Consider the following 27,750-nt stretch of genomic DNA (forward strand, 5'->3'; position numbering starts at 1 on the left):
ATGTGCAATGGGCTTGGGTGATGGTGGAGGAGAGTTCAGGATAGAGTCCATTCTATTTGTATCACAGGTGCATTGTCCAAGGGGGCATAGGAAGTGGAGCAATGGCAGTTCAAGGTGGACAGGGTGACAGAGTGGGACACAAGGGTGACTATCAGGAGAGTCTTATTTCCTGGCGGGGATCTTGGCAATGTTCTCTAGTTTCTGCCTAGATCGCAGGGACCGTTTGCGGGGTGGTTCTCCTTCTGCAGGCGGAGGGGTGCTGGTGGCCCGTTGGTCCTGTGGCGGGGCCTCCTGTCCACTAGCGTCAGCGGAGGTGCAGGGCTGTTCATCGGTGTGGCCTGTTGGTATGCCACTGCCTCCCTGATGGTGTTGGCCATGTCTGCCAGCACCCTTGCAATGGTGACCAGGGTGGTGTCGATGTCCCTCAGGTCCTCCCTGATCCCCAGGTACTGTCCCTCCTGCAGCCGCTGGGTCTCCTGCAACTTGGGCAGTATCTGGCCCATCGTCTCTTGGGAATGGTGGTATGCTCCCAGGATGTTGGTGAGTGCCTCGTGGAGAGTCGGTTCCCTAGGCCTGTCCTCCCCCTGTCGCACAGCAGTCCTCCCAGTTTCTCTGTTGTCCTGTGCCTCTGTCCCCTGAACCGTGTGCCCACTGCCACTGACCCCAGGTCCCTGATCATCCTGTGTTTGTGGGGTGTCCTGGGGTCCCTGTAGTGGTGGACAGACTGGTGATTGACGTGTCCTGGGGACAGAGGTATGGGCCCACTGGGTGGATGGGTGCTGTGGTGGTTTTTCCTGAGGTGGGAGGCTCTGTGGTGGTATGGGACTGTGGAAGGGCAACCGAATGTCCGGAGGTCCCTTATGGGCCAGGTTGGTCATCCAGATCCAGGCGAGCAGAGCTGCTGTCATCACTGTGGACCTCTTCTGGGGGGGGGGGGGCTGGTTGTTGCTGGCACCTCCTCTCCGGTGACGTTGGGTGTGGGACCTCTGGGGCTGTAAATGCAGTGTTATTGTTTCTGCGTGTGACAACTTGTGCATGGGAGTGTTGCCCTGTATGGTTGTGACTGCCCAGTCAGCTATGCCTTGTGTGAGTAGTTCTTTTGTGGGCTAGGTGACTCTCTCTAGTGTGCATGCTGTGGTGATGGGTGTCCATGCAGGGATGTGAGTGATGTCCATGCATTGGTGGTGCATGCAGTGCTGGGTATTGGGATGGGTGGGTTGTGATGGTGGGGTGTATGTGAGGTGGTTGGGTGCGGGGGTGAGGTTAGGGGTGGGGGGGATGTGATGGCATGCAGGTAGAGGGGGTGATAGTAATAGAGAATTGACTTACCAGAGTCCAGTCCTCCTGCTACTCCTGCCAGGCCCTCAAGATGCAGTATTGCCAAGACATCCTCCTCCCATGTTGTTAGTTGTGGGGGAGGAGTGGGGGTCCACCACCAGTCCTCTGTACAGCCATCTGGTGTCTTGCAACCATGGAACATGCCTTCCCCCGTAGGTCATTCCACCTCTTCCTGATGTCATCCCTTGTTCTGGGGTGCTGTCCCACAGCGATGACCCTGTACACGATTCTCCGCCATAGCTCCATCTTCCTTGCAATGGATGTCTGCTGCACCTGTGATCCGAAAAGCTGTGGCTCTACCCGGATGATTTCCTCCACCATGACCCTTAGCTCATCCTCTGAGAACCTGGGGTGTCTTTGTGGTGCCATGGGTGTAGTGTGAGTGGTGTGTGTGAGGGTGTGTGGGGTGATGTGTTGGGGTGTGTGCTGTGAGGCGCGTGGATGGTGTATGGGTGATGGTGTTCTGCGGCTCTGGTGCTCTTGGTGTGGCTCTCTCTCTCTGTTGGCAATGGTTAGTAGTTGTAAAGGATTGTGGGTAATGTGTGTGTGTGTTTCATAGTGTTGTGGGTGTGTGGGTGTGGTGTGTGTATGAGTGTCAGGTGTGTGTATCTTGAATTATCCAATGTGGTGTTGTTTTGCATGTGTGTTTGTATTGTGAGCGCGGCGGTATGTACCACCAATGGTTTACTACGGTTGAATGTCAGCTGCAGTGATTCGTGGGTCATAATGTTGTGGGCGTAGTTCTGTTGGTGTAACGGTGTGGGTTTTGCTACCTCCATTTTATCACTGACCTTTGGGATGGCGGACTTGTGTTTGTGTCTGTATAGTGACGGATTGCTATGTGTGGGTCATAATATGGGTAGCGGTATACCACCGCGGTCGCTGTATGTTGGCGGCAGTCGGCATGGCGGTAAGCGGGAATTACCTCCAATGTCATAATGAGGGCCTAAATTTGTTGTTTAATTGTGCACTGATTTTGGTTTTTATCTGTGATTTCACGCCCTGTAATATTATCAGTCAAAGGTTACAAACATCACTTTCTGAAATGCACCAGGCCTAATGTGTAATATCTCTATCTGTGATGTCCTAGTGGGTCAAACTGCATGTGTAGTCACTTCTGCTGCACCTAACATTTTGGGGAATCAACATCCATGCAATAGCGGCTGGTGAAATTTTAAATTGGAGGGGGCTAAAAACTTGCCTGAATTTCCACAGACCGAACAATTGAAGGGAGGAAGTCCAAGTCCTGCAAGAAGGAATCAGGGGCGTTCTCCGCTTGCAAAATTCTTTATAAAATAGAAAATAAAATTTTACATTTCATACAACATTTTGCCAAGTAAACTGGCATGTTGCTGGTGAAAGGGCACATGCTCCCAGGTATCCTGTAGCTTTCTGCCCCCTCCCCCCCCGCCTCAACATCTACTGTGCCCCTTTGATATTGTTTATTCTCTTGTGTTCTTTTCTTCCTGTCCTCAGTCTCCACCGTTCCCGTTTTCACTTTTTTCCCTTTATTCTTGCTTTCAATTCGTCCACGCCATTTAATGTCTTACTTCCTCTTCACTTTTTTCGTCATTTTCACTTTCTTCCTCAGCCTTTGAACTAATCTCATTTTCGCTTCCTTTCAGTCTTTTCCTTTCTAACTTTTGTGGTAATTTTCTCGACAGGAACTCTAATTTATTTTCTCCTTCTTTTCTCACTAGCCTTTCAGCCCCCTTTTTTTTCTCAACCACTTTTCTCCTTTACTCTCCTGGCAGTCAGCTGCACTCCTATGACATCTCTTGTATGGTCCCAGAAATATTTGCATGCATTTCTTGCACCGTGACACCTCATCTAGGAACACGTATTTTCCTTTTAAATAGAAACCATTCCTTGTTTGGATGGCCAGGAACGCCCCTGGATTCAATACGTTCACGCAACGATGCCCAAATCAAATGTAGTACCAATACTATAAGCAGGGCCACTAGAATTTTGCAGCAGAGAAGGGCCAAATTATGCAGCAGAGTTGAGTAAATTATGCGGAAAGAAAAGGCAGATGATGTGGCTTAATGTGGCACATTTTATGATGATATTACGTTTTCATTTTTTCATTTTTAAACTTAACACTGCCTGGGCATTGGTTGCACCTCATTAGTACCAGTATAACACCCAACTATAGAAATAAGCAGCAGAAACATGACAAGTCAACCTTTGCAAAGGGCCTCCCACTGCGCAGCAACACATGACACTGTCTTCTTCGTAACATTTGAACTGTTTGAGCTAGAAACAGAGGGGCATATTTATGATGCCCCTAAAGCCACCTTGTGCCACATTTGTGTAATTTTTTAACGCAAATGTGGCGTAAAGGTGGCATTTCCCACATGCCATATTTACAAAGTGGCACAATGCAAGCATTGTGCCACTTTGTACATTCTGTGCCACATTATACCTGCGCCAGGCATACCGTATGCCAATGGGTCATTCCCACATAGGGAGGCCCAGAAAAATGGCACAGTTAAATTTACTAGATTTCACTGCGCCATTTTTAGCATCATTATTAATGCCTGCCTAAGGCTGGCGTTAAGATGACGCTCCCATTGAAAACAATGGACCTCCCTGTGCTTTGCCGCATTAGCGCCATAACTTATGCAGTAGATGATGGATTATGTGGCAAAAGTGACAAATCTATAACTGTCTGAAAATTGCCGTGGCCGCATAATTCCAGTGGCCCTGACTATAAGAGATGTGTATAGCCAGGTGTACTTTTCTTTGATTCAGGGCCATATAAACCATGGGAGAATGAGTGTTAAGTACACAGCAGCAAATAATGCACAGAAACACCAGTCCTGAAACATAGTTACATGGTACAAATGTGCAAGAAGGTGTTATTTAGATCTCCATTACTGTATGAGTAAGCTTGGTCATATTGTTAGACTGTATGTTTTTGCTCAGTTTATTCAGGTGTCGGACAGTGCTGGTGTGCTACCAAAAAAGACAATGCTGATGTTTTGTTTACACCTCTGGTTTAAAATGAAGCTAGAGCAAAGTAGCACACCCTTGTGGTAAGCCTCATTAAGTTAACATTAGAAGTTGTAATTTCCAGTGACCTGAAGTTTACAAGTTCGGTTCCCATCAAAATTAGCAACAAGTGTCATTAAACTGGTTAGTAATAATTGTTATTTATCTGTTTTTATAGAGTTTAGAAGTAGCAGCTGTCCGGTGTAAGGAGCATTTCAAATGATGCATAGTTTAGTGCCTGTCTGGCAATAGAGGAACAGTGTAATGGATCAAAATAAAGATTAGATTAATTTAATATGAATGTGCCTTAAGTGTCAGACATTACTTAAAGTCTAGGTAGATCTTTGGTGGAAAAGCGCAACATTACTTGCCTCAAATGCAGGTTCCACAAGAGGTGTGGTAAATTAGCAATTATAATTTGTTTGTTTTTATTTAAAAATGCCTTGAGTGCTTTATACCCACCTTCCCTCCCTTCAGATCAAGGGTGGCGACGCAAAGGCCTACTGGAGCGGTTCAGGCCCAGGAGAAGCGGACAGCATAACAAAACTGTATGACTCTCAGCGGGAAAAAGAGTTGTTACGAATAATAATATCTTTCAAAATTTGCCCCAAACATTTCCAGGAACCCCTTTCTCTTTAGGCAAAAGAAGTGCATCTGCCAGGACTCTGCTGTACGTAATGGGGAAGATCAGGTCATGCTTGGGATCTGGGAGGCAACAACATTTCATCCCACTGTACATACCACTTATGGACCCCACAGGCAGTGTTGTTCTAAGTTGAGCAAAACAATATTTCAGGACGTAGCACATGCATTTTCTCGCCTGGCAACATTTGTATTTGCTAGGTTCCCACCTTCACTGGCAGACTATCATCCATCATTCAGCTTCTCACAGTTGTCAATTTTCTTTTCTCCCTTCATCATGTTAAATTCATCGACCTATTACATGGTTGCATTGCCTTTAACCAGCTGAGTTTTCTCCTCTGTCCTCGAAAGTTTCTGACGATTTTCTGATTGGTTAAGTTCCCTTCCAGGTCCTCAGACTTGTAAGAACCATTCTTTTGGTTTGCTCTCAAATGTTTTGATATTTACCTAAGAATATCTGTTGCTCTTGATGTTATAATATGAGCCTTTTGTCTCTAATAGGAGAAAGATGTAGGGCACTCTGTCTTATCTTGCTGTGCAAATCCAAGCTGACCTACCACTTTCTTCACAACAGATACAGCATTTCAAACATACAGACTCTTTCAACTACCACTGGGAGAAATGTTGGGGTCCTGTTATGTTATGATTTCATGTTGGAACCTTACCTTGCACGCAGCGTTCTGAGGGCACGTTCGACAACCGGATGTTGCTGGTCGCCGAGCGGGCCGTCGTGAGGGTCGGGTGCTGTCTTCACTTATAAGCGGATTTATAAAGTTGAAATAAATGATCTACGATCATTTCCTATGCGTGGAATTTCTTCCGACATCACAGGAATTCTGGAAACGAGGAGAACCTTACCTACGTGATGTGTAGACAGCACCAGTATGCCCTTTGCCCTGCGTTACGCTCCACTCTACAATAATCAGACACTCCGGTGAGTGTGTTTCCTGCTGTGGGAAATCTCAGCTAATCTCTGTATGTGGCGCCGTATTTCTGGATCTTTATTACATTTGGCCTGCCTCATTTCTAAAGCCCTGCTGGTTATCGAGAAGTGCTGATGTCATCAGTGTGCAAAACCAACCTTAAAAATAAACCTGAATAACTTTGGCAGCCATATTTTGTGAACGTTTCATCATTTTGTCAAAACAAGACCAACCTGTTTTAGAAAATAACCTGAACGTTTGTGGGAGACATTTTTGCAGTATGTTATTGTTACATGTGCTCAGATTTGACCTTCAAACTCTCAAAACGAATATTGTACAAGCAATTGCAGTGGGATTTTGTTTCCCTCACTTTATTGTATCATAGTATTGCAGTTACATTTTGTCTTACAACATGCAGCATGCCAATATTCCTCCACCATTTTTACCTGAAGCAGGTGTTAGGAAACACAAATGGATACATTGGTTTAAGAATTTTGATATTTATTTGACAGCTATTGATGGTGATAAATGTTCAGCCAAACGGAATTTTCAACTTCAGATTTGGATGTTTTCTCAGAAGCTCTTATTGAACTTGAAAGCCATTTTAAGGATGAAACAAGCATTATTGTGGAGAGACACAGATTTTCCACCAAGAAACAATTGCAATTTGAATCTATTGACTCTTATTTGGCTGAATTGAGGGTATTAGCGTCTAGCTGCACGTTTGATGGTGACTTGAATAATTATTTTAGAGATCAAATTGTAGTCTATTGCTTTGACAAACGCATTCAAGAGAAGTTGTTGTGTTGTGGGGATGCAAATCTACAAGAAACTCTGTTTGTAACATACTGGTTGACAGTTGCAAGGTGAATGTGAAGGTTGATTTAGATTCACCAGTTTCTATTATCACAGAAACATTGTGCAAGTCAAATTGGGATTTGGTTTCCTTGTCAACTCCAGATATTCGCACCGTTGCTTTTGGGGGACACAATATTGATTTGTGGGTTTCTTTGAGACCACCATTCAATTCTAGGATAGGTCAATAATGTCAAAAGTTTACATGGCAAAGAAAGGTTATAATATGTTAGGATGGAAGGACAAAGGTTCATTAGGAATGATATTAAGACCGGGTACTGCTCATCCTATATCCTTGGTTGAACTGACCAGTGCACCAAGTTGCTTAGATGAAATTATTGTGAAGCGTAAATGTTTTTTTGAAGATCGTCTAGGCATTGTGAAGGGATTCAAACATGAGATCATTCTAAAGAAAGATGCAATCTCTGATGTAGGTAAAGTGAGAGATATTCCGTTGAGCGTCAAGGACCAATTGAAAGGACATTTGGACAAATTGTGTTCAGAGTTATTCAGCATGTCAATTCGTCTGAATGGATTTCTCCAATTGTCATGGCCAAAAAGAGAAATGAGGAATTGCGACTTTGTGTGGACCTGAGGTTGCTCAACAAAAATATTTTGGTGGATTGTTTTCTGGTTCCTAAGATACAGGAACTGCTGGCACCACTGGGGAATGCAAAATTCTTCTATACCATAGAACTGTGTAGTGAGTCTAGAGATCTTACCACCTTTAATACACCATTTGGCGCATACAGATTCTTACGCGTGCCATTTGGTTTGGCATCTGCTGTGTCGGTGTTTCAGAAACTTATCTTTGAACCGTTTGGTAGGAACAAACATGTTTTAGCCTATCAAGATGACATTCTAATTTTCACTGAAAATGGGCAGGACCATTTAGTAGTTCTGGATGAAGTTTTAGGTATCCTTGAAAACAGTGGCCTGACAGTTAAAAAGGAGAAATGTAGGTTTATGACTTCTAAGGTGGAATATTTGGGTCGTGTACTGTCTAATGATGGCATCAGTCCCAAGTCACAATTGGTTGATGCAGTTAAGTTGAGTCCTGAACCCCAAGATAAGGAACAGCTAAGATCATTTTTGGGATTGTGTGAATATTATTCTAGGTTCAAGGAAAATTTTGCAGTGCAAACTGAACCTCTCAGGAGATTGTTAAGGAAGGGAACTGAATTTGTGTGGGGGTCAGAGAAGAATGAAGTTTTTGCTAACTTTAAAAAACTAGTTATGGAAACTTCAGGGTTACCCCCTTTTGTGGATGGGGAGAAATCAGCTGTCACAGTTGATGCCAGTGGGTCAGTTTAGAAGCAGTCTTGTCGCAATTCATCGATGGCAAGGAAAGTACAATTGCATTTGCTAGAAGGTGTCTCTCAGTTGCAGAACATAACTACAGCATGATTGAACGAGAAGCATTAGTGTGTGTGTGTGGGCAACCAAACATTTTGCTACATACTTGTGGGGACGAAAATTTGCTTTAGTTACTGATCACAAACCATTTGTGTCTTTGCTTACTGATAAGGATTCAGAGAAGGCCAGTCCCAGGTTAGACAGGTTGTTTGCAAGAATGTATGAGTACAATTTTGAAGAAAGGCATATACCAGGGAATAAGAATATTAGGCTGACTTTTTGTCTAGATGTCCCATCAAAAGTCAGGGGGTGAGCGTGTTGACGAGGAAGTTGCGTGTAGTAGGACTGGTGGATGGTATCACTGTACTGGATAAAACTATTTCCTTGTAGGAATGGCTGGATTGTGGGAAGGGAGATAATGTGCTGAGTAAATAGAAAGTTGCTATCATCAAGGGTTGGCCAAATGAGAGAAATATGGAAAGTGATGTGAAACGCTTTTATAAAGTTAAGGATGTATTGTCTGTAGAGGGCGATTTAGTGTTACGTGTGAATATGCTTATTCCACCAAGTAGTCTCAGGAACAGAGTGGTGATTCTGGCTCATCATGGTCATTCTGGAATGACCAGCACAAGAAAAAGGATTTGTGCATTTTATTGATGGCCAGGGATGGGTGATGAGATCAATTTGTGGGTAAGAGGTTGTCCTGAATGTAACCATGCGGTTAAATTGCTGAGAGTTTACAACACTCCTTTGTGTCCAGTTGAATTTCCTAAGGGGACATGGGAAAAATTAGGTATGGATTTTGTGGGGCCAATGTTAGATTTACCATGAGATATGCACTGGTTATAGTGGATTACCATTCCAAATGGGTAGAGTGTAAGTTTTTGAAGGAATCCAATATGGTAACTGTTATTGACTTTCTTACATCCTTATTCTACAGAGAAGGGTATCCCCAATCAATTGTTACGGATAGTGGAGTGCAATTTAAATCTGGAACAATGCAGACATTTCTAAACTTTCAAGGCATTAAGCACCTTACGGTCCCTTTATACAGCACTCAAGGGAATGGCATGGTGGAGAGGGTGAAAAGAATGATTAAAGAAAGTATTCAAGTAGCTGTTGCAGGAAGGAAGGATATCAACAGTGTTGTACGTGATAGGTTATGGGGTTATCACAATATGCCACATTAAACCACAGGAGTTCCTCCTTTTATTTTGTTGAGGGGTAGACATTCTTCATGTGACCTTTCTCCCAAGTGGGTGTTAGAAAAAATGGAGGCAGCGGGTAGATTGCGTAGTGCAGAGTCTATTAAAGATAGAGGGGGTTATTCTAACTTTGGAGGAGGTGTTAATCCGTCCCAAAAGTGACGGAAAAGTGACGGATTTACCACCAGCCGTATTACGAGTCCATTATATCCTATGGAACTCGTAATACGGCTGGTGGTATATCCGTCACTTTACCGTCACTTTTGGGACGGATTAACACTCCTCCAAAGTTAGAATAACCCCCAGAGTTTTAAAACAGCAATCCAAAAGCAAGGCAAATATTGATGTTCGCATAGGACTAAAAACATTCCTTTTTGTGTGGGGGATATTTTGAAAATAAGAAGACCCCCGGGAAAAAAGAGAGGCACTTCCAAACTTTTCTCTGCCACCAGAGTGCATGCCATCATGGTTGAGAATGGGAAATGGTGGAGAAAAAGAAGTGCAGCTTTAGTTAAAGACTCAGCTTCTGAGGGGAAAAGAGAGGTCCATTTGCCCATGGAATCCTGAGGTGAAATTGCAAGTTGGTGGTTGGAAAAGGAAGGTTTCGACCATAGTAGGGAGCCTTATCAGGATCGTAGTGTGAGAAGTGTTTCTGATGGCAATAGTGTATCAGGGAGTGGTGACTGTGTTGCCAGTGACCTTGGTGTGGGTAATGAATGCTCTGCAAACCAAACTCCTGATGTGGAATCTGCTGTGTCAGACAATTCCATAGTAGATGCATAATGTTACCTGAATGCTTGAAAGACTATGGCCCTCATTACAACCCTGGCGTTGGTGTTAAAGTGGCGGTAATACCGCAAACAGTCCAGCCGAAAAAAATGGAATCACGACCATGGCGGAAACCGCCAACATAGACAGCCACTTTAACACTCTGACCGCCACGGCGGTAGCAACGAACACCATGGCGGTAACCGCCAACAGACAGGCGGAAGACAAAGTACCGCCCACTGTAATTCAAGACGGCTATCCACCACCTTTTCCAGGGCAGAACCAACGCGAACAAAACCACGGCGGAAACAGTACACAGAAGGGAAAACACCAGGACGCCATGGAGCCCGAATTGCAGATACTGCTGATGCTGGAGCACCAAAGACGGCGGCGATGACCACGGTGAGTACTGCACCTACAACACAGGGGAGGGGGGAGGAAAAAGAGTGTAACACACACACGCAACATGCAACACCCCACCCCCACCCTCACCCACAACACCATACATACAAATACATGAAGCAACCATACATATACACTCCACCCACCCCCTTGAAGAACGCAAGGACAAAAGGAAATGATTTTAACGAATGTAATCATGTGAAATCTCATTATCAAAGTTCAAAATCCAGTATATACAATTATGTACACCAACTACACAAGTCCGGATAGTGCACCAATCATTGTCTGTGGACCACTGGGCCCCAAATGCATGGGCGAAGCCCACACTAGATACCTGACTGAAAACGGAGAGAACACTACAGGGGCATCAGATCGAAATGAAACAGGCACCTCAGGGGGAGGGGGGGCACCTCAGCCAGATGAACAACACCACTGCTGCACGAGGGGGCTCCATGCCCATTGCTGTATCCTGGGGAGTGCAAAGCCACAGTCTCTCAAGTCTCTCCAGTGGGTGGGTTGCCCACTGCATTATCCTGGGGAGTGCAAAGCCACAGTCTCTCAAGTCTCTCCAGTGGGTGGTTTTCCCACTGCATTATCATGGGGAGTGCAAAGCCACAGTCTCTCAAGTGGATAAGTCTCCACTGGTTCTGGAGGGGGCCTTTTGGCCAGAGTGCTTCATCCTGCCAAGGACTCAGGTAGTGGATGTGATACTCCACTGGTTCTGGAGGGGGCCTTGTGTCCAGAGTGCTTCACGTGCAGTGTGGTCGGTACAATTCACTCACCTGGGTATGCGTGGCACGACATTGGCGAGATACAGGTAGCATGATACGCCATGGAGGCAGCAACATACCCCACACTGCTGCGGCTTCGCCTTCCGCCTGCAGGTGCCAACAGTGATGACAGTAATGCTTCATGGAAGCTGCCCAGGGTCCTGGAACTCTCCTCCAGCCTCGGATGACTGACCACTGGGGATGGTCGGCATGTCAGCGGTGGTGCCACTGTCCGAGGACGTCGCGGGGCCGCTGGCGGTGCTTGGGGCGGTGTCTGTGGCGGCGGTGCTGGCGGCGCGGTCTGTGGCGGCACTGCTGGCGGCACTGCTGGCGGTGGGGCTGGCGGCGGTGCATGGGTCAGCACCTGCTGAGGGAGAAAGCAGGATGTCTCCTGCAGCCTCGGACGGCTGCCCACCGGGGCTGTAGACGTCCCGGAGGCAGTGCCGGTGAGGGTGCAGGTGGCGTTGCAGGTGATGGTGCAGGTGGCGGTGCAGGTGGCGGTGCAGCTAGCGGTGTTCGCTGCCGCACGGGTTGGCGTGGACGTGGACAGAAGGTGTGACACTGGTCCCTCAGTCCGTGCCACCATGTCCTCTCCTGACCTGCCCTTCTGTTTTTGGCCCTTCCCCACCTTTGAGGGTGGCGCTGTTGTCTTGCCACTATCCCCTTTCGTTTTCGCAGAGCCCTTGGTGGCTGGTAGTTTCGGCTTCTCCCTCTGGGATGTGGGCACCTTTTTCACCTTGGCAGGTGGCGGAATGTCCTTGCCCTCGCTACATGGCACACTGCCAGCCCTGATGGGTGGTGAACTCCATGGCCCTGCAGTTGCTGGCACCACTGTACCTGGGGATGTGGTGGCTGAGGTGCTGGGCTGGGACCTGGAAAGCCTGGCCCTAGGTGAAGGACAGGGGGGAGGTGTAGGGAAGAGGTCAATGTTAGCTAGGAAAAGTTTTTTAGACACACTGGGACGGGTAGATGGAGGGGGTTTGGGAGTGGAGGAAGAGGTAGCGGTTGTAGGAGGTGTACATCTGCTGAATTTGGGTGATGGTGCATGGGCTGGAGGCTGTTGTGAGGTGGATGGCTGTTGTGTGGGTGTGTGCCTGCCTTTGTGTACTTTGGGAGGAGGGCTCACTGACACACTGGGAGAGGACACTGGGGATGTGTGAATGGTAGTGGGGGTGGTGATTGCACGTCAGCGGTGTGTGGTGATAGGCGTGCTGGTGATGGAGGTAGTGGCTGAGGATGTAGTGCATGCAGGTGTGAGTGGAGACAAGACTGGGAGGGAGGAGGGAGACGTGGAGGAGGGGGACACAGTGGAGGAAGTGGATGTTGGTATGTGTGCATGGGTATGGTGCTTGTGTGAGTGCCTGTGGGATGTGTGGTGCTTATGTTTGCCTGAGCCACTCTTGTGTGTTGATGTGTGTGCATACTGGTCTGATGGTGTGCTTGGGATAGGCTGAGGTACAGGGGATTGGGTCGGGGTGGAGGAGGTTGGAGGGGGAGGATGGACACAGGGACAATGGCTGCCATCAGTGCTGAGGCCAGAGCCTGAAATGCTCTGTGTTAGGCCGCCTGGCCAGAATGAATGCCCTCCAGGTATGCATTTATTTGTTGCAAATGCCTCTCAACACCCTGGATGGCATTCACAATGGTAGACTGCCCAACAGTGAGGGATCTCAGGAGGTCAATAGCCTCCTCACTGAGGGCAGCAGGGCTGACTGGGGCAGGGGCTGAGGTGCCTGGGGCGAAGGAGATGCCCACCCTCCTGGGTGAGCGGGCACGGGACACACGCTGAGGGGCTGCTGGGAGGGCGGTGCTGGTAGGGGGGGTGGCGGCTGTACCTGTTGATGCGGTGGGCACAGAGGTGCCTGCTACCGCAAGGGAGCTCCCATCAGAGGAGGAGTTGCTGGTCTCTGCTCCTGTCCTTGTCGTGGAGCTCCCTTCGCCCTCCATCCCACTGGTGGCTTCAGACTCTGTTGCTTCACTCTCCAGGGCCAAGTGGGATGCACCTCCCTCCTGCTCCGGTGCCAATGCTCCTCCGCCTGATGATGCTATTGCACACAAGAACAGGGAGACCACAAAAAGGGGGGGGGAGACAGAAGAAAGACATGTTCAGTGCATGCAACACCACTACCGTTGGCAGACACAACAGACAGGGAGCAGCCCTCTGCACTTCGCCATGCACTTACAGTTCCTAGATTTTTCACACGACCATGGGGTACGAGGCCTAAGCCCAATTGCTGCACACCTGGAAGTCACAGGAGCCTGACTAGGTGTAGATGGCTCTTACCACTAGTGGGGTTGGGGTGCCACATAGCCTGCCTCACAAGGGACCTTGCCTACCAAGATCGCCCTGGCCTAGGGGCACCCACTGCCCACCTACCCCACCCAGACACCTCGTAATGCGCGCAGAATCAGCTGAATGAGAGTGTACTCACCCCCTCGTGGCTGCTGTGATGCCCTCAAGCGCCCATCCAACTCCAGATAGGCCACTGCCAGGATCCGGAACATCAGGGGTGTCATGATGCGACGGGCACCCCTTCCACATTGGGAGGCCATCCCCAGCTGGGCCTCCGCCGTCTTCTTGCTCCAGCGGCGCAGGTCCTCCCATCTTTTACAGCAGTGGGTGCTCCGTCTGTGGTAGACCCCCAGGGTGCAGACGTCCTTGGCGATGGCACGCCAAATATCCTTCTTCTGGTGGGCGCTGACCTAGAGGAATGGTACAGGGGGAAAGGACATTACTCACCCAGCCGGACCGTCATACTCATTGCCCACCAGTTCCCACCCACACCATGACGCACATACACTCAGCATCTGCACATGTAGGCCTCAGTCCCCCCGTGTTTCTTCAAGCTACACCACTCAAAGCAGGCATTGCCCATTCAGCATCTTCACAGTGTACTCACCTGTTTGTCTAGAGGACTGTACAGTTGCCTGTACTGGGGGAGGACCCCATCCACTAGTTTCTCCAACTGCTCCGAAGTGAAGGCAGGGGCCCTTTCCCCAGACACTCGAGCCATCGTAGCTTCCAGACTGAGGTCACAGCAGCACTTGCAGTGTAGGTCCTCCCCTGTTGATGGTCAGGTATCAAGTGAGTGAACAGACAGAAAATGGCAGTCACGGCCGCAGCGGTGCGTACCGTCACCGCCGGTGTACATCGTCATTTGCTCCCGGGACCCATAGGGCCCAATGTTAACCAATGCTGAATTGCGCTGCGGTCTTTGACCACCCACCGCGACGGTGTAGAACGCCAGCGCAGTTACCTCATATCCCCTTGTCCCACCTTACAGGTCAGGCAGCCGCCATTTCAGGGGGCCACATGGCATTAATAATAACTGCGTCACACCTATCTAGGCCTGGAATACACACAGTTACAGGTACATTGCGGATTAATACATTTTCAGCTAATAACAATTTGTGATACCTCAGTGTTGGCTGACTCTCTGCTCGCTGTTCTCCTCCATAAGGCACGTCTGCTGGGGCAGGTGATAAGATGGCGGCATCCTTTGGTGTACAGACCCCTGGTGGACCTGTCGACAATGGAATAGAGACACATCATAGTCACATACAGACTTGATCGTGCAACAATCCAGGAACTGTGTGCCCAGTTGGAGCCAGACCTGATGTCAGCCATCCGCCATCCCACAGGGATTCCCCCTCTAGTGCAGGTCCTGTCGGTACTCCATTTCCTGGCAAGTGGTTCCTTTTAAACAACAGTGGCCATTGCATCAGGGATGTCCCAGCCAATGTTCTCTAACATGTTGTCCAGAGTGTTGTCTGCCCTGCTGAAACACATGTGCAGCTACATCGTGTTCCCTCTGGTGGAGGATTTGCCCACAGGGAAAGGTAACTTCTATGCCCTGTGACATCTCCCCAACATCATTGGTGCCTTTGATGGTACACATGTGGCATTAGTACCCCCACGCAGGAGTGAACAGGTGTACCGAAACCGGAAGAGCTACCATTCGATGAATGTGCAGATGGTGTGTTTGGCAGTCCAGTACATCTCCCATGTGAATGCCAAGTTTCCTGGCTCAGTGCATGACGCTTACATTTTGAGGGATAGCAGCATCCCTTATGTGATGGGGCAACTCCAGAGGCACTGTGTGTGGCTAATAGGTGAGGCCAAGGACCCAATACTGTGAATAGGTGTCTGGATATGGGGTTGTCCCTAACGGTTAGTGTGTGTCTAACAGTTGTCCCTCGATATTTGCAGGTGACTCTGGTTACCCCAACCTCTCATGGCTACTTACCCCAGTGAGGAATCCCAGGACAAGGGCAGAGGAACGCTACAATGAGGCACATGGGCGAACTAGGTGGGTGATCGAACGCACCTTCGGCCTCATGAAGGCCAGATTCCGGTGCCTCCATCTGACAGGTGGATCCCTACTCACCAAAGAAAGTGTTTCAGATGATCGTGGCCTGCTGTATGCTGCACAACCTGGCTTTGCGACAGCAGATTCCTTTTCTGCAGGAGGATGGGCCAGATGGTGGTCTTGTGGCAGCTGTGGAGCCTGTGGACAGTGAAGAAGAGGAGGCAGAAGAAGAGGATATCCACAACCGAAACAACATAATCATGCAATACTTCCAGTGAGACAAAGGTAAGAAGATGTCACTGCCTCCCACATCTCATACATTTGTTGGAGCTAGCATAAGTCTGTCATTTTCACCCAGTGTATGGACCCTGACTTGCCACTTTGGCTTTCCATTTCACAGACCTGGGTCCCACTTTGTGCCCTCTGCTATGTTTCCTCCTGGCCTACAGCTATGTTACATTGGTATGTGCACAAGTAAATTGACATTGCTATATTCCATGGTTATTGTAATTACACATTTGTGAAAGCACAGACTGACTCCAGATTGTTTTGTGATTGAAGTGTGCTGGTGTCGTGATCCTGTGGCGGTGCCTCCTGTCCACTAGCGCCGGCGGAGGTGGAGGGCTGTTCATCGTCCAGGCTAGTGTCAGGGGCCCCTTGTTGTGCCACTGTGTCCCTCCTGGTGTTGACAAGGTCTTGCAGCACCCCTGCAATGGTGACCAGAGTGTTGTTAATGGACTTCAAGTCCTCCCTGATCCCAAGGTAGTGTTCCTCCTGCAGCCCCTGGGTCTCCTGAAACTTGTCCAGTACTGTTGCCATAGTCTCCTGTTGGAGAGTGCCTCGTGGAGAGTGGGTTCCCTGGGCCTGACCCTCCCCCTGTCGCACAGCAGTCCTCCCAGCTTCCCTGTTGTCCTGTGCCTTTATCCCCTGAACCGTGTGCCCACTGCCACTGCCCCCAGGTCCCTGATCTTCTTGGGTTGGTGGGGTTGCCTGGGTTCCCTGTAGTGGTGGACACACTGCTGATTGGCGTGTCCTGGGGACAGAGGGATGTGCCCGCTGGGTCTGTGCTGTGGTGGTGTTTCCTTAACCGGTTCTGTGCCCAGGACGTAATGGTTACGTCCTGAGGCACAGTGCTGCTGTGCCCAGGACGTAACCATTACGTCCTAGGCACACAGCCCAGAGGGACCGGAAGCCCTTCCCCTTCCACCCCAGACCCCCCCCCCCCACACCCCCCAGTGACGTCAGCGCGCGAGGGCACGCTGACAATCACAGAGCCTCCCCTATCGCGCTGGAAGCTGAGAAAGAGAAATGCTTTGCATTTCTCTTTCGATCACATGGGGGAGGCCCAGAGAGGCTTCAAAGGGAAGGAAATGTATTTCCTTCCCTTTGAAGTCTCTCCAAGCGTTTCAAAAGCCGGATTGCTTGCAATCCGGCTTTTGAAACACCCACTAGACACCAGGGATGTTTTTTTTATTTTTTTATTGTCATAAGGGAGCGACCCCTTGGGCAAGGGTCGCTCCCAGGGGGGGCATTTTTTTGGAAGGCCTTTTCTGCCCCCCCCCCGGGCAAGGGTCGCTCCCCTGGAGGGGAAAATTGTATTTAGGCCATTTCTGCCCCCTTTGGGGGCAGATCGGCGATTTTTGCTACGCCAATATGCCCCCAAGGGGGGCAGAAACCACTAGGCACCGGGGATTTTTTATTTGGTGCCAATGTCACGCAGGGGGAGCGACCCCGTAGGCAAGGGTCGCTCCCGGGGGTGGGGGGGAGGGGAGTTGGGGGGGTGGGGGGCCAAATTTATTTTAGGCCATTTCTGCCCCCCCTGGGGGCAGATCGGCCTATTGTTAGTAGGCCGATCTGCCCCCAGGGGGGCAGAAACCTCTAGGCGCCAGGGCAAATTTTTTGTTTGTGTTTTTTTTTGTTTGTTTTTTTAGAGATGGGGAGCGACCTATTAGGCAAGGGTCACTCCCCTGGGGAGAAAATTGTATTTAGACCATTTCTGCCCCCCTTGGGGTCAGATTGGCCGATTTTAGGTCAATCTGCCCCAAAGGGGGCAGAAACCACTAGGCACCGGGGATTTTTTTTGGGCGCCAATGTCACGCAGGGGGAGCGACCCCGTAGGCAAGGGTCGCTCCGGGGGGGGGTCAAATTTATTTTAGGCCATTTCTGCCCCCCCTGGGGGAGGCTGAGCTAGAGGTCAAAATCCACAGGTAGGCACTTTGCAAAAAACACCTCTGTTTTCTGTGAAAAAATGTGATGTGTCCACGTTGCGTTTTGGGGCATTTCCTGTCACGGGCGCTAGGCCTACCCACACAAGTGAGGTATCATTTTTATCAGGAGACTTGGGGGAACGCTGGGTGGAAGGAAATTTGTGGCTCCTCTCTGATTCCAGAACTTTCTGTCACCAAAATGTGAGGAAAACGTGTTTTTTTAGCCAAATTTTGAGGTTTGCAAAGGATTCTGGGTAACAGAACTTGGTCAGAGCCCCACAAGTCACCCCATCTTGGATTCCCCTAGGTCTCTAGTTTTCAAAAATGCACAGGTTTGGTAGGTTTCCCTGGGTGCCGGCTGAGCTAGAGGCCAAAATCTACAGGCAGGCACTTTGCAAAAAACACCTCTGTTTTCTTTCAAAAAATGTCGTGCGTCCACGTTGCGTTTTGGGGCATTTCCTGTCGCGGGCGCTAGGCCTACCCACACAAATGAGGTATCATTTTTATCGAGAGACTTGGGGGAGCGCTGGGTGGAAGGAAATTTGGGGCTCCTCTATGATTCCAGAACTTTCTGTCACCAAAATTTGAGAAAAATTTGTTTTTTTAGCCAAAGTTTGAGGTTTGCAAAGGATTCTGGGTAACAGAACCTGGTCAGAGCCCCACAAGTCACCCCATCTTGGATTCCCCTAGGTCTCTAGTTTTCAAAAATGGACAGGTTTGGTAGGTTTCCCTAGGTGCCGGCTGAGCTAGAGGCCAAAATCTACAGGTAGGCACTTTGAAAAAAACACCTCTGTTTTCTTTAAAAAAAATGTGATGTGTCCACGTTGCGTTTTGGGGCGTTTCCTGTCGCTGACGCTAGGCCTACCCACACAAGTGAGGTATAATTTTTATCGGGAGACTTGGGGGAACATAGATTAGCAAAACAAGTGTTATTGCCCCTTGTCTTTCTCTACATTTTTTCCTTCCAAATATAAGAGAGTGTGTAAAAAAGACATCTATTTGAGAAATGCCCTGTAATTCACATGCTAGTATGGTCACCCCGGAATACAGAGATGTGCAAATAACCACTGCTCCTCAACACCTTATCTTGTGCCCATTTTGGAAATACAAAGGTTTCTTGATAGCTATTTTTCACTCTTTATATATCAGCAAATGAATTGCTGTATACCCGGTATAGAATGAAAACGCACTGCAGGGTGCAGCTCATTTATTGGCTCTGGGTACCTAGGGTTCTTGATGAACCTACAAGCCCTATATATCCCCGCAACCAGAGGAGTCCAGCAGACGTAACAGTATATTGTTTTCGAAAATCTGACATTGCAGGAAAAAGTTACAGAGTAAAACGTAGTGAAAAATGTATGTTTTTTTCACCTTGTACGAGGATGGTTGTTACAGTGACCAGACTGCGCGGGTTTTCCTTATTTTAGAAGGTGTAATTTATTTGGTTGAATGAGTATGATATAGAAATCAGTCTTATATGAAAGTTTTAGGGCAGATAGATTGTCGCGTCTTCTCCTTCTTAATGACAGCTCGCGTCTTCTTCCTCTTCTCTCTCTCTCTCTCTCTCTCTCTCTCTCTCTCTCTCTCTCTCAGGACCTCGCGGGAAGCGTGTGGAAAAAGAAGAATAAAGCACTGGTAAGTGTGGGGTTGGGGTTTCGTGGGTTTTCTTCCCTTTCTTTCCTTCACTAAGTATCTTTCTCTTGTCTTTTCCTTTTTTCTCCCTTATTCTTCCCTGGTTCTCTTTTGGTGCTGTTCTCTTCCTGTCCTTGTTGTCTTTTCCTTCCTTTCTTATCGTTTTCTTGTTTTCCCCTTTGTCTCTGTTTCTCTGGGTTCATATATATATATATCTCTCCTTGCTGTTCTTTCTTCTTCTCGCTCTCCCGTCTGTCTTCTTTTCTTCCCCGTGCTCCCCGTTTCTTGCCCCCCCTTTTGTTTTCCTTTCCTCCCAGTGCTCCCCGTGCCATTCCTTTGTGTTGCCCCTTTCCTGTCCCTTTCCGTACCTCCCGCCTCCCGTCTCCCGCCCGGTCCCCCTTGTCCCGCACCCCGTACCTGGAGAGGCCACGCTTCTCCTGAAGAGTGGCGGCTCTTTCGTTCGGCTCCCCGGGTTTAGCAGCCGTCTTCCAGGGTTTCTGGCGGTCCCGATTCCGGCGGCGTTCCGTTCCTCCACGAAGCGGCGTCTTCGTTGGTCGTCTTGGCGTCTTTTCCCTCCACGAACTCCGGTGCCTCCCAGCTCCTGTTCCCGGCGCTCTCCTCTTGAAGGGAAGTAAGCTGTCTTTTAAATCCCCTCAGCTCCCGCGGTGGTGTGAGGCATCCAATGCCAGCACTGTGATCCTGGGCTAGCTCCGGTGCAACAAAGGCAGAGTCAGCACAAGTCCGGGAAGAGTGTGGGTCGGAGTGGAGAGACCCATCACACACCTCAATTTCAATATTTTTCTTTTTCAGTTGTTATTTTCTGTAGGAAACCCTTGTAGGATCAACACAAATGACCCCTTGTTGAATTTAGAATATTGTCTACTTTTCAGGAATGTTTAGGTTTCTGGGATCCAGCATTGGTTTCACGCCCATTTCTGTCACTGACTGGAAGGAGGCTGAAAGCACAAAAAATTGTAAAAAATGGGGTATGTCCTAGTAAAATGCCAAATTTGTGTTACAAAATTTGGTTTTCTGATTCAAGTATGCCTGTTCCTGAAAGCTGGGAAGCTGGTGATTTTAGCACCGCAAACCCTTTGTTGATGCCATTTTCAGGGAAAAAACCACAAGCCTTCTTCTGCAGCCACTTTTTCCCACTTATAAAAAAAAAAAAATGTTCACTGTATTTTGGCTAATTTCTTGGCCTCCTTCAGGGGAACCCACAAAGTCTGGGTACCTCTAGAATCCCTAGGATGTTGGAAAAAAAGGACGCAAATTTGGCTTGGCTAGCTTATGTGGACAAAAAGTTATGAGGGCCTAAGCACGAACTGCCCCAAATAGCCAAATAAAGGCCTGGCTCAGGAGAGGGAAAAGGCCTGGCAGCGAAGGGATTAAGGGGGGAGGCTCTGTGGTGGCTTGTGACTGTGACCCTCTACTCCAGTGCTTGCATTCCTGGCTTGGTCCTTGTGTGATAGTTGGTTTGGGGTCTGTGTGGGTATCTGTACTAGTCATGCTTTGGTGATGGGGGTCCATGCATTGGTGTTACATGCACAGCTTGTTTTTGGGATGTGTTGGTGGGGTATCTGTGGGCTGTTGTGGTGATGGGTGTGAGGGTAAGAGTGGGATATGTGATGGCATGCAGGTGGGGTGGGCGGGATAAGGTAGAAAATATTTGCCTTACCAGAGTCCAGTCCTCCTGCTACTCCTGCGAGGCCCTCAGGATGCAGAATTGCCAAGACTTGCTCCTCCCATGTTGTAAGTTGTGGGGGACGGGGTCCACCGCCAGTCCTCTGTACTACAATCTGGTGTCTGGAGACCACGGAACGCACCTTCCCCTGATGTCATCCCGTGTTCTTGGATGCTGTCCCACTGCGTTGACCCTGTCGACAATTCTGCGCCATAGCTCCATCTTCCTTGCAATGGATGTCTGCTGCACCTGTGATCCGAATAGCTGTGGCTCTACCAGGCCAATTTCTTCCACCATGACACTGAGCTCCTCCTCAGAGAACCTGGGGTGTTGTTGAGGTGCCATGATGTGGTGTGGGTGATGTGTGAGGTGGTGTCTGTTGTTATGTATGAAGGGATGTATTGGTGTGTGTTGTTTGAGGTGCGTGAATGTTGTGTAAGTGATGGTGTTGTGTGTCTGTGGATGCTGCTGTTGTTTAAGGTAGTGTATCTCTCTGGCCTGCTTTAAATTTCTGGTAGTAAGGGTTTGTGGGTAAGGTGGGTGTGTGTTTTATAGTGGTGTGGGTGTGGTGTGTGTATGTGTATCAGGTGTGTGTATTTCGAATTGTCCAATGTGGTTGTGTTTTGTAAATGTGTGTGTATTTTGACCACGATTGAAAGACCGCCGAGTTGATTTGTGGGTCGTGATAGTGTGGGCGTATTCCTGTTGGCGGGACGGTGTCAGTTTTGGTATTGCCAGTTTATCATTGACCTTTGGTGTGGCGGACTTGTGTGGGTGTCTGTATTGTGGCAGATTCCGAGCTGTGGGTCGTAATACCTGTAGCGGAATTCCGCGTCCGCAGCGTTATGTTGGCAGTCTTCTGCACGGTGGTAAGCGGGATTTACCACCAGGGTTGTAATGAGGGCCTATGTTTTGAACTAGTGATCAACCTCAGTGTTACACTGTTTTTTGAGTTGCAACAAAGGACATTGTATACTTCATCATTAAGAAGCATGCTTTTCCATTTTACGTCGTAGTGGGTTGTTCCAGTTATTCTGTTCTTATACTTTAAGTGTTGTTTCAGTCCTTTGTTTGTGTTAAGGGGGAATGGTGTTATGTTGTGATTTCATGTTGGAACCTTACCTTGCACGCCGCGTTCCGAGGGTGTGTTCGACAACCAGCAGTTGCTGTTCGCCAAGCGGGCCATTGCAAGGGTCGTGTGCTGTCTTCAATTATAAACGGATTTATAAAGTTGAAATAAACAATCTATGATCATTTCCTATGCGTGGAATTTCTTCCGACATCTAAGGTCTCTAAACCAACACGACCAATATTCGTTGTAAGATAGTCTTGCTTCAAAAGGCAACATAGAATAGAAGGTCATCTTTCTAGTCTTCACAACATATCTCCCATTGCTCATGTTTGTTGGTCCTCATGAGTAACATCAAAGCAATGATCTTTGTAAGTAAACTGAGTGGTGAAAGAAAGGAGGTTTAGGCATGCAGTTGCACCAGGAGTGCCTCCTAGCTGCAAGATAATGTTAATGTTTTAATGCAATTACATGGTTCAACCATCTTTATATGTACTGGAGAACATTATTTGCAAAAAAACTAGAAATGAAGAGTTGACAACAGAGAATGTGTTTCTCTCTCGCTCATCTAGCTAATACCTGTAGCTTTTCAGTAATAAATGTGTTTTTTTTTTCTTCCTAGGAGAATACCATATGCAGTCCATTTGTGTCTTTGGGGTGCATCACTTGTGGACTTTACTAGGCAATTGTTAAGGCGTTCCTCCTGCTTCATCTCCCCAAGATAATCTGCAAAATTAGAATGTCACTGAAGAATCACATGATTCTAATGTGATTGTACTGAGAACTCCTCCATCACAAAATCAGGGCCTTGTTCTACTCCTCAGCCCTCTATCTTCCAACTGTTTGCCCAAAGGCCTACTTGATGGTGATCTATAGGCTAGATGTATCAAAGGATTTTGCATTTGCAAACGGTGCGAATCAGTAAATTCCAGCATTTGCGAATGCAAAATCGCCTTTCACGATGAATGGGAGGCATTTGCGGTGCAACACTAAGGAATCGCTAAAATAGTGATTCCTTAAAATAGCGACTACATTTTGCAAATTGCAGACTGCGATACGCAAATACCGAATCGCAAATCAATGTATCAAGCATTCGCAAAATGAGTTTTTGCATGTGCAATTCACCACAAATTGAAATCAGGTAGTAAACAGGTGCAACATATATAAAGAGGCCCAGAGTGTATCCACTCTTTTCAACAATGGCTGCACTCTACATCATGGCGAGGAGGATAAAGATCGTGGCAGGTTTGAGAGGAGAGAGGAGGAGACAGGAGCTCATTTTTAATGTGCGCATTATCCTATTTGAACAGACAGAGGAGGAGATTTTTGACAAGTACAGATTGAACTCTGCCATAATACTTGACTTAATAGCTGATTTACAATCCCTACTGCAGCGACACACACACACAGAACCAATGCCATACCCACTCCTGTGCAGGTATTATGCTCCTTGCACCTCGTAGCCTCAGGAAGCTATCAAGGGGTCATAGCAGCAGCTGGAGGTGCATCTCAAAGTGTGCGCTCACGCTTCTTTAATGCATTCCTAAATGCCATGTTAACCAAATTCCAGCTGCACCTAGCATTTCCCGACATCCCACAGGGTTTGCAAAAATACAAATTTTATTTTACCAGGAAGCCCAATTTTCACATGTCATTGGCTGCATTGATGGGACACATGTAGCAATCTGTCCACCATCTGCCACAGAATATGTATATCAGAATAGGATGAGTACACATTCCATTAACAGGTCATATGCAATGCCTCCAACATGATAATGGATCTTGTGGCCAGATACACTGTTAGCACACATGATTCCTACATCTTCGGACAGAGTGGAATACACACTAGACTTCCTGCTGGGGAGTTTGGCGAAGGATACCTACTTGGTAATGTAACAGTGAACAATGTTGCATAACATCTATGTGATGTCACAGATAACAATCACTCATTTTACTCTCCTGTCATTCTAGGAGACAGTGCAAATGCAGTGCGGTCTTTCATCTTAACACCCTATCTCAATTCTGCCATGCCAAGTGAAAGGAGATACAATGCAGCACACAGGAGGACACGTAGTACGATTGAGAGGACCTTTGGCCAGCCAAAGAGTCATTTCTGATGCCTGCACAAGGGTAGGGGAGCACACCTGCAAAATCGTGGCCACATGTGCAATGTTGCAAAACATTGCAACGACAAGAGGCATACTAGTGGAACCCACAGAGCCAGACTCTGATGAGGATGACAACTCCTTGCCACCCCTTCACCCAGCAGACAGAACCAGTGCAGCAGAGGGCAGACAAAGACGTGCTGAGATTACGCACTATTTCTGATGTAAGTAATGACAACACACGTCTACTTTCATTTATTGCTGTAGGTATCACATTTATTGCCTTGACTCCAGGTAATATATCTGTTAATAGGACATAGGTATATAAAATGCACAATCAGGTCCAATTACAGTGTGACACTATTGACACCATAGTATCAATGCATTGCTACATGATATGCAGGCCCCCTGTACTTCTCCACATTACCTTTTACGTCCATGCACTCCACTTGAACGCTCAGTGGTCTCAGTGGCACCTCTTGTTGTGGATTCATAGACAGTACTGTGTCTGGAACTGCAACGCCTAGGATCCATCACAGGGGCTGTGACACTGCTGAGGCTAGAGAGCTCCTCACTATCCCCACCACCCAGTTCGCTGTTTGTAGCACTCCAGGCTGTCTGCATTGTCTCCAATACATTGGACACTGCAATGTGCCATTTCCACTTGCATGCACACAGTACAATGGGACACCAAAGCAGTTGTGGTAGTGAGCCGATTGACAGATCTGCTGAACCCATCCAACATGCTCATCAATTGGTGATGGTGCCTACGGTGGGTGACATGCTCCTGCTGCATTACAGTGCAGAGTTCCCTAATGGCATTTGTCATCTCTCTTACATGTTCTGTTATGGCTTGCTGCCCCACATGCAGCTTGCACATGTTGTTATTGAGCGACACCAACTGCCTTTGCATTGATCCCATGTTGTGATGGATAGACACCAACTGCTGTGCATTGATCTCATGTGTTTACATTGCAGGCACTGCACTTTCAACATGGATGCCTCAAGGCCACCAAACAGTGATGGGCCCTCACCTTCCTCTGTGCACTGAGTCTTCTTCTTGACGCCCCCTGAGGGGAGTAGACTGACGCTAGAACAGGGACTGGTGTCTGTCGATGCTTCTAACCTCTGGAGGTGGTGTAGGTACCTCTTCCTGCAATTCATCGGAGTCCAGGGTAAACTCAATGAGGGATAGCACTCTTGCCCTGTATCTAGTTGGTGCTTGTACACTTTCTGCTGCATTAGGGCCCGGAACATCTGCAACAACAATGCGCAGCATATCATTCATGGTGTTCAGCTTAGATTTGTAATCTCACAGTTACTTTCATGATAAACATTTCCCCTGGCATAATGTCTCTAATTGTCTGTTGTGTAATTCCTCTGTTTGGTTTTACACTATATTGCTATTTATGTAGTAGGTACACTTTTGGGGGTATGGACTACCACTCCCCTAAGGCATTGCTGTGTTGAATGGAACATGTGGCATGTACTACTTATCACTGTGTATAGTGCTATTGCAATTTTCTAAGGGGCATTTTTACATGCACATGTGGTGATTCAAATCATAACTGCTCTTACCTTTGCTGGCGCCGGGTGTGCCTGAGATGTCAATCTCAGTGACACCACTAACTGCTTCAGGTGGCAGTGTTGACTCCACCATGTCTTCCATGGGGGTGGATGGTGTCTGGGTGGGTGGTCCTCCTTCAGTGCTCCTTGCTTCCTTCAGCCTGCTTGTTACCCTCTGCCTGGCACTTGATCGCAAGTTGTACCATTGCTTGCGTATCTCCTTGATGGAATGCTGTGCAACACCCACCACGCATATTTTGGTCTGGATGTCAATCCACATTTCCCTCTTCTCACTTTCTGGGACCTGTAGTGAGTGTTTGCCAAATAACTGGTCATGGTTTTTGACCACCTCTTCTGTGAGTACCTCCAATTCCTCCTCGCTGAATTTCAGTTTTTGCTTTCTCTCTCCTTTGTCCTTCCCATTCCCATCATTGGCCATTGTTTTTTCTGGTCCTGGCTGACTCCCCTGAGTGCCTCCCTGGTGCTGTGCTTGGTCTCCCTGCCTGCTCCTGTGGCTCATGCTTCTGAAAACAGCATGCACTGACTCACTTCCTAGTTGTGATGTCATCTAGCTGTTCCAGAGTGTAAAAATCGCAATTTGTGATTTCCAAATACTGATTCTCTGTTTTACCGAATCACTATTTGGTACTCGCTATTTTCAATTGCGAATTTTAAGAAATCGCAAAAAATTCTGCAACCCATTTTGCGAATCCCAGTTAGCAATTCAGTAAAAATCGCTATTTAGTATTCGCAAATGCGAACCTTCATACATCTAGCCCTATATCTTTTTTGGGACATTTATCAGGCAGTCAGGGAACACTATTACCTAGCATTAGAAAATGAATTACTTCTGATTTTGTTACTGAGACCTGAAAAGACTGTTTCAACTTTGCTGGGGTCAGGGCTTGAGAGGAAAAAGGGAGGCCAGAAGGGTTTTCTTTGTGAAATACCCAGTAGTGCTTGAGATATGTCAGATAGATGTTCATGCCCTCATTTACTTCTGTTTCACGTCTTTTCCCTATATTCATGTGATTAGCCACAAGCATGTCCTGAAGACTCACTGCAGCGTGGTTGTTAAGTTCACACATTTTGTGTTTCTGAGTAAATGCAACAAGGATTGTAATCCAGGTTTTTTAGTAAAGAAAAGAGGATGAAATGTGATAATTAGGACTTAATTTCCATAGGAAACCTGTTTTTTGTTTTGCTAATAACTTTGGCAACGTTTGACGAATCTTCACAAAATTTTCAAAACTAGTTTGCCACTCACTGCAGCTGTTGTCTTCAATCTTTTGGGCTGATTCCTCAAAGGGGGCCAACAAAAATGGGGGTACCAAATCATGTTTTCCCCATGCCCCACAGACTATCAAACAAGTTGGCAGAAAGCTAGATCTGGGTCCAGAAACATCTTTTGTGTGGTTTGGTGTAAATCCATTTAGTAGTTATTAAAGAAAAAAGATTTATATACATCTAGAGATGCAAATCCTCCATGGATCCGACAGATCTTATGATGAGATCTGATTGGCTGCCACCGCTTCAACCAGGAAGTGATGGCAGCCATCTTTGGGCATAGACTCAGCTGAGTCCCACGAAACAAAAGACAAGTGGGCAGGGTAGGAATACCCTGAACCCTTAGACCTTGTGTTTGGGTCACCATAGGGACCCTGCTGGTGCCAAAAACATTTTAGATCCGCAGGAAAATAAAAATAAAAAGCTGTTTTCCCATGTTTCCTTTTATATACCACTCCCTCTCCCCCCCCCATGTGGGCGGGTTCTGGGTGGTGGATTGTTATATATATTTTGGGGAGGGTTTGCTCAAGGCCCTCCTCCCCAGGCTGATTTTAGCCTCAGGGATCCCATCCTCCAGGGCCTGGCCAAATATGAGGGTGGGTTCAGCCCCCATCCCAGACTGATTTTGGCCCAGGAG

General features: G+C 47.7%; 1 protein-coding gene across 1 annotated transcript; it reads right to left on the reverse strand.

Moving 5' to 3' along the window:
* Positions 1 to 2,527: 2,527 nt before the first annotated feature.
* On the reverse strand, positions 2,528 to 26,265 carry LOC138283634 (nuclear apoptosis-inducing factor 1-like). The gene is made up of 4 exons (XM_069221572.1): positions 25,839 to 26,265; positions 25,387 to 25,517; positions 22,209 to 22,291; positions 2,528 to 2,624 (listed from the first exon to the last, which is right to left on the reverse strand). The coding sequence occupies exons 1-4, from the start codon at positions 26,263 to 26,265 to the stop codon at positions 2,528 to 2,530; spliced, it is 738 nt and encodes a 245-aa protein (XP_069077673.1).
* Between the last annotated feature and the right edge of the window lie 1,485 nt (positions 26,266 to 27,750).

The sequence above is a fragment of the Pleurodeles waltl genome, chromosome 3_1, assembly GCF_031143425.1.
Source record: "Pleurodeles waltl isolate 20211129_DDA chromosome 3_1, aPleWal1.hap1.20221129, whole genome shotgun sequence".
NCBI classification, from domain to species: domain Eukaryota; kingdom Metazoa; phylum Chordata; class Amphibia; order Caudata; family Salamandridae; genus Pleurodeles; species Pleurodeles waltl.

Excerpts from the sequence above, each read along its gene's own strand:
- LOC138283634 (XM_069221572.1), bottom strand. The coding sequence starts at position 26,265 with ATGGCCAATGATGGGAATGGGAAGGACAAAGGAGAGAGAAAGCAAAAA. Across the intron at positions 22,292-25,386 it reads TACCTACACCACCTCCAGAG|ACAGCACACGACCCTTGCAA; the intron begins GTTAGAAGCATC and ends TTATAATTGAAG. Across the intron at positions 2,625-22,208 it reads CTCGGAACGCGGCGTGCAAG|AATTTTGCAAGCGGAGAACG; the intron begins GTAAGGTTCCAA and ends TATTTTATAAAG.